Below are 6,099 nucleotides of genomic sequence, written 5' to 3'. Positions count from 1 at the left end.
AGTCAATAAGGAATGGGTGTTGTAGACTGATATAGATTAGGATGAGCAGAACAAATGACAGCATGGATACAGTATGTCAGTGATTACATCATAAAGTGTGTGTCCATAAAAAAAGTCACATTATCCACACAAAAGACACTATCACCCTGTGTACAGCTTGGTGGCTTTAAATTCCCTATTTACTCATGCTGCCTGGACCATGCAAAGATCCATATCCAGCTGTCAGTTCTAAGTCTACAAGAGGGGAAAGGACCCTTGAATAAGATGGTCTTAAGAGTCAAGAGTTACAAATCAATTTTTATTCATAAGGAATACAATTTACAAAAAACAGGCATAAAATGAACAACTAAAATGGTATAAAAAATGAAAAACAGTAACAAGAATATATAACTATGAAATAACAAAAAGAAAACTTCAATGAAAATCATAACCAAAAATATTTCTTAACAGCATTTTCTTAATGAACATTTAGAAACACAGTTGTAGTGCTGTTTCTCCTCTAGGGAGATGTCAAGGCAGTCCCCTCAGATGTCTCTCAAATGGTGTTGTCGGTATGAGAGAGGAGAAAGACCTCAATGAGACAGGCTGGCATACGGATACATAAATTTAGGGTCTCTATACAATGAGGAAATTAACTGAGAAGAAGACTATTCTCCCCAAAAAAGTCTTTGACTGTTGAGGATTGTCGTCAGCAGGGAACTCCTGACAGAGAAACTCACTCTTCAGGGGGCTGTCTTCTTGGGATCTGTCCTATTCCATGTCTCCTGCAGTTCCTGAGACCTGGGAGGAGAAGGCAGCTATTAAGACACTGATTTGGTGGGGACACGCATACCAGCTGTCAAGTTGCTGCCTTCTGTCCCTTCAGCTGCATTGGACAGACAGCACTGATCTTTTCACTGAAATCATTGCTGATATCTCTGCAGCCTGGGGAAAGTCACCAACAACTCTCACAGTACTGTGGGAGAACAAGCTGCTCCTCAAACTTCTACCAGTGAAAACCAAGAACGGGGAAAGGAGAAGAGACCTAACTGGGTTGCAGGAAGAAAGTAGAAGGCCACATGATACTGAGATCAAAGCCAATGACCAGGACTCATTTGCATTTGCACTTGGTTCTTATCCCTACAAGGTGCTTCCAACATCACATGACCCCTGTATGACCTTTGTCACACGACCAAGAACTCGTTCAAAACTCTTCATAGCATCCAATCTATGACAGGGAGATGCAGTCATGTGATATGTTATTCCTCTGTCACCATTTCTGGACTGCAGTTTCAAAAAGGGCAGAGAAGTGTACTTGCCCATAATTCAGTTTCTGAAAAGTGGTTAACATCCCAGAATACTTGTGCATAGACAGAGCAATGAATAACTCTATCACATGAGGTGGGTGACTGATTGGGTGTGGGGAGATTAGAAAGATGATAGGGGAAGCAAAGATGTATCCAATAGGCAAATGGTATCAGACATTGTTAATCTGACTCAGCTGCTTGTTCCTACCAAATTTTGCTGGGTCTGGAGGTTGCTGGTCTTCTCCTGTTCGTCTTCAGCATTCGGGTTCAACTCAAACAAATATCGCTCTAACTCCTTGCTCTCCTGCTTCAATGTGACCAACTTCTTCTTCATACATGCCTGGTCCATCAGGAGCCGGCTGTGCAGGTTGCTGGAAACACACTCTGCATAGTAAGATCCTGAAGCCTCTTCCTCCCATTCCAACTGCCAAATCCCACAAACTCCACCAGGACCCAGATACCCATAAAGACTTCATAGAATACATCTCCATACATGTAAGGCTGCTCCACAAACAGGAAACGGCCAATCCAGGGAAGAATAAATTGTTTCTGTGACCCAAGCACCTAACAGTCCATGTCTCTCCAAAAGAACAAGGAATCTACAACTATCCATGAAAGCCCAATGCATCTGGGCAACATCAATTAGTAGGCAGTAAACAACCACAAGAGGACAGTAGAACCAAGGGAGGTCATGCTAACCATGTGGTCCCCACATTGAGCTTTGTTAAACCTGGTATGACCCCAGAGGCCCAGGTCGGCCTAATAACACTCTGATGCCTGAATCAGTATAGTTCTATCCAGAGCCTTCTAAAGATGCATAGACACTGTGCTGAGAAGTCACAGTCTCTTATGGAACTGAAACTGAGTCCAAAAGACCCACGGCACAGTGATATTTAAACAGCAGAAGACATGGACCCAGAGCTGCAGGCTCTCCAGTCCAGAACAAAGAGAGGCAGCAATGGATATTCCACAAGTGATGGGCCCTTTTGACCAGTACTTACCGATAGAAGTTAATCTCCTTCTTGAGCTCCTGAAATTTCTCACGATGTTCAATGTTCTTTGTGTCTAAGTTGTGCAGTAATGACATGACCTGTTTCTCCTTTATCTTCAAGTTTTCATAAAATGGATTTGGCCTGAAGTAGGGGCTGGCCCCAGGAAGATAGAACCCAATGAACATCGAGGTTTAGGATTATATGAACTCAGGCTATGTCTTGTACTACCCCAGCCCTGGAAGGACACTTTCTGAATTCTACATATTTGGATCTTCTTCAGCTTCAGAAACTTGGAATTGTGTGCCCAGGACAACAGAAGCTAAGCACCCAGATAAAGGGTTCCCTGGCTCACTTTTTTCAATCAGGAGGGCTGGATCTGCATTCAAACCTGTTATGCTGTCAAGAGCCTAGGCCACAGAGCTTACCCAACCACACACACACACACACACACACACACACACACACACACACACACACACACATCCAGAAACCTCTGATTTCATTTTTCCTGTTTTGACAAGTAGAATGCTACAAGCCGAATAACTAATATTCTAGAGGCAGACAGTACACATAATTCTGGAGATGGGACCAGATATTGCCACAAACTTATAATCTGCCCAAGGCATACAAATGTATAGACAAATGTGACTACACAGGCAAAGAACTGTGCTGTTGAAAGTGGGGCTTCCAAAATAAAGCACTTACACCTCCATGAAACTATTATAAAGGTAAATCCTGAGGTCAAAAAACAGACCCCTAAATTCCAAAGGTGGAGGGATAGAGAAACATATAAAGGTTGTGCATATGCATGCAGAGCTGTGCACACACAGACACACAAGCTAGGGCACACCCACAAGACAAGAAAAGTAAGGTCTCCAGCTCCGAAAAAAAGAACCAAAAAAAAAAAAAGAAAGAAAAAGAAAAGAAAAGTAAACAGACTCAGAGAATGAGAAAGAGAGACAAATATGGAAAGAGCACAATGAGAATCAGTAGAAATGCATGCACCATTACTGTCTCAGAGTGTAAGGCACAGAGACAAGAAGGAGCAGGCCAGAGCCTCAGGCCTTCTACTTAAGCATTGATATGAACACTGTGGGACCTGTCACCTAAGGCTGCTGCCAGGAGATGATAGCGTTCAGTCACCTTCCTAGCAAGCACAAACACTCTCCACAAACTCACAGCACCCAGAACCTTGCAAAACTACCACCTGTCAAGGGCTTTCCAATTGTACACTGGGAACTCATGCTCCAGTGACTTTATCCCTGAAATCTTCACTCAGATTGCAAGTTCAGATTTTCAACAGGCAGAATCAGAGAGTCCATTTCCAAACTCACTCCTCAGTAAGGGTCAGGTTCTGAATCTCCTATCTATGGGAGATGAGGTTTAGAACAAGGTCGTTTGTTTGGAGCAATGCATACCTCTTGCTCATGGATCCACCTGTCACATAAAGGAGGCGATCTGTCAGCTCATTTCTCTCCTTGGTAGTTAGCTCCAGTTCTCTATTCAGCCTCTCCTCTTCTTCGTTGGCCTGCACCTTGTTTAGGACATTTTCAGGGGATGACGTCTGTCTGCAGGCCGCTGTAGGTAGAAGAACACAAGTGAACCTGCATGGGGTGAATGCATAGAGCATACACAGACCACAGTGAGGTCCAAACAGGAGAACATGCTTGGAAGCCAGTGTCACTGCAAGGAGTTTGGTCTATGTGTAAGAGTCATCCTAAGTGGATCACAGTTCCCCCACTACTATATAGAGACCAAGAGATGTAAGCAGCCAGGTGTTCCCTATGCCCGCCCACACAGGCTTACAAGTACCAGAGAGATGCCTTCTCCAGGATTATTATCAGGTACGCAGGCAACAACCTGGTTTCAGGACCCTCACCCCTCTGGTTTCAGAAGTCAGATCATCAATTCAGCATCCACAATGAATTGATTGATCAGGGATACTCAGATATCCTACACTGTTACTCTAGTCCAATAACTTTGCATTAAAAAGTCATGTAGGGGGAGGACATGGTCAACAGATTTATTAATTCCCCCTACTGAAATGACAAATGCCCCAGAAGTGCCAATAGGTTACAGGCTCTTTCTCTACCTGCTCCATATAGTTTGGCTACTGTAGAAAAATATCTGCCACACAGAACCTCTAATATATGAAGGTAAGATTGGCCCCGTCAGCCAGAGGTAGTCAAAGGAGTTCTAAGAATATAAGGTCATGCCAGGAGCACAGTTCTCTCCCTCTTACTACTGTCAGATAGTCACTGAATTTAAAGAAGCAATGAAAGTGAAGTACATTGATGCCCTGTTTAATTCAGAAAAGTTATCCCCTCCATGACTACTTATGGTGTTATTATATCAATTTAACATACCGAATGCACTGTAAAAGTAAAGACTAGAAATTCACCCAATAATAGCATAGGCATTGCCATATCCTCCATGTGGTTATGGAGAAACTAATAATGTGAAAACCTTGACTTTCAGGAATTGTGATAATCATGGAATTCAATATCTGTGGAGATGTTCCAGTGGTTGTGGCCCATTGCTATAAAGGCCAGCTGAAGGCCCCCACACTCACCCCTGAGAGGAAGCTCAACATACACTGCCCAGAACTTACTCCACATTCCCCATGTCCTGTGTCCATCATTACCTTTAGGTTTCGTTTGCTTCACTCTAGACTCTTCTCTATCAACATCAACTCTCCCAAAGCGCCTGAGAAGACGGGCAAACATGCCTGTGGATATATCCTTTGGACACTAAGAGAAAAAGTAGGGAATTGGTTGTCACAACGATACTGGTGACATCACAGGGATTCCAAGGTCTCTCTAGGAGACAATAGAATGTCCACGAAGGGCCGGCTGATGTCACGGAGAACAGACTTTGCCTCCCTGCTAATGTTCTCCCTGTACTGAGCAAAAGCTGATGTGCCCTTTTCAGGAGACTTCCCTGTGGCATACCCACTGAGCACCACATGCTTCCAAAGCCAAATTTGGCTCTAGGCTTGATTGGAAAAACCTAAGTCATTGCTATGTATCTAAATGAGTGCTTCCTCCCCAATCCCTGCACAGAAATGTTTCATCCTACCTCAAATTCTCCTCAGTCAGCAATATTACCCATTAAAGATTACTGAGAAATCACACCAGTTCCTATAAGTAGCCAAAGAGGTCTCCTGTCTCATCATGTGCAGGTGCATGAAATCACACCCAGAAATAGCCTGTAGGGTAGGTTGCGATGTGGGTGTGTGTTATAGGTACAACCTGAAGCTTTGTGCTTAACATTTAACAGTTGCCACCGGATTCCTTAGGAGAAAGAATTGCATTCATTATGGTCCTGGCAACAATGTGGTGATCTGTTAGCAGAGGAAACTGAAATATTGGATCCACCAGTGAATGCACCCTCAGGCTGAGTGTGGGGCTCTCCTCTCTGCACCTAAGTTACAAAAGCAGGATTGCTTACAGGCCTCTCTAAGCTATAACGTCTGATTTCATCTGAAAAATAAAATAGTCAGCAATGTGTGTGTGGGGGGGGGTACAGCCAAAGGAGTTGGACAAGCCTAGAGACATAACTCAGTGGACAGAGTAAGAAACAAGCATCTTCACTCCTGTTTCATGGATCACCCCACAAAACACAAACGCATCTATCCTACTAAAAAAAAAACAAGTTATTTTATTGAATGCATACACTAATACTGTTTACAGTATTGGTAGCAAAGCTCAGATTTTGGGGGCAGATCCATGAGTTGAACTATCTTCCTGACAACATATAAAGCAATAAATAAATAAATAAATGAAGAAATAAATAAATAAATAAGAAAAAACAGAAAAATA

General features: G+C 43.1%; 1 protein-coding gene across 1 annotated transcript; it reads right to left on the bottom strand.

Annotated features, from left to right (window-relative positions):
• Positions 1-280: 280 nt before the first annotated feature.
• On the bottom strand, positions 281-5,069 carry LOC134483468 (disks large homolog 5-like). The gene is made up of 5 exons (XM_063278727.1): positions 4,923-5,069; positions 3,697-3,856; positions 2,288-2,431; positions 1,495-1,657; positions 281-780 (listed from the first exon to the last, which is right to left on the bottom strand). The coding sequence occupies exons 1-5, from the start codon at positions 5,002-5,004 to the stop codon at positions 751-753; spliced, it is 579 nt and encodes a 192-aa protein (XP_063134797.1). The 5' UTR covers positions 5,005-5,069; the 3' UTR covers positions 281-750.
• Between the last annotated feature and the right edge of the window lie 1,030 nt (positions 5,070-6,099).

This window comes from Rattus norvegicus, chromosome 19, assembly GCF_036323735.1.
Source record: "Rattus norvegicus strain BN/NHsdMcwi chromosome 19, GRCr8, whole genome shotgun sequence".
Lineage (NCBI taxonomy): Eukaryota > Metazoa > Chordata > Mammalia > Rodentia > Muridae > Rattus > Rattus norvegicus.
The sequence above is the reverse complement of the archived record's forward strand: the minus strand, read 5'-3'. Positions and strand labels throughout refer to the sequence as shown.

What these genes read in the sequence shown, in the direction of transcription:
- LOC134483468 (XM_063278727.1), bottom strand. Translation starts at nt 5,004, where the DNA reads ATGTTTGCCCGTCTTCTCAGGCGCTTTGGGAGAGTTGATGTTGATAGA. An exon ending in GAAGCAAACGAAACCTAAAG is followed by an intron (nt 3,857 to 4,922) that starts GTAATGATGGAC and finishes TTCTACCTACAG; the next exon opens with CGGCCTGCAGACAGACGTCA. An exon ending in AAGGAGATTAACTTCTATCG is followed by an intron (nt 1,658 to 2,287) that starts GTAAGTACTGGT and finishes GTGTGTTTCCAG; the next exon opens with CAACCTGCACAGCCGGCTCC.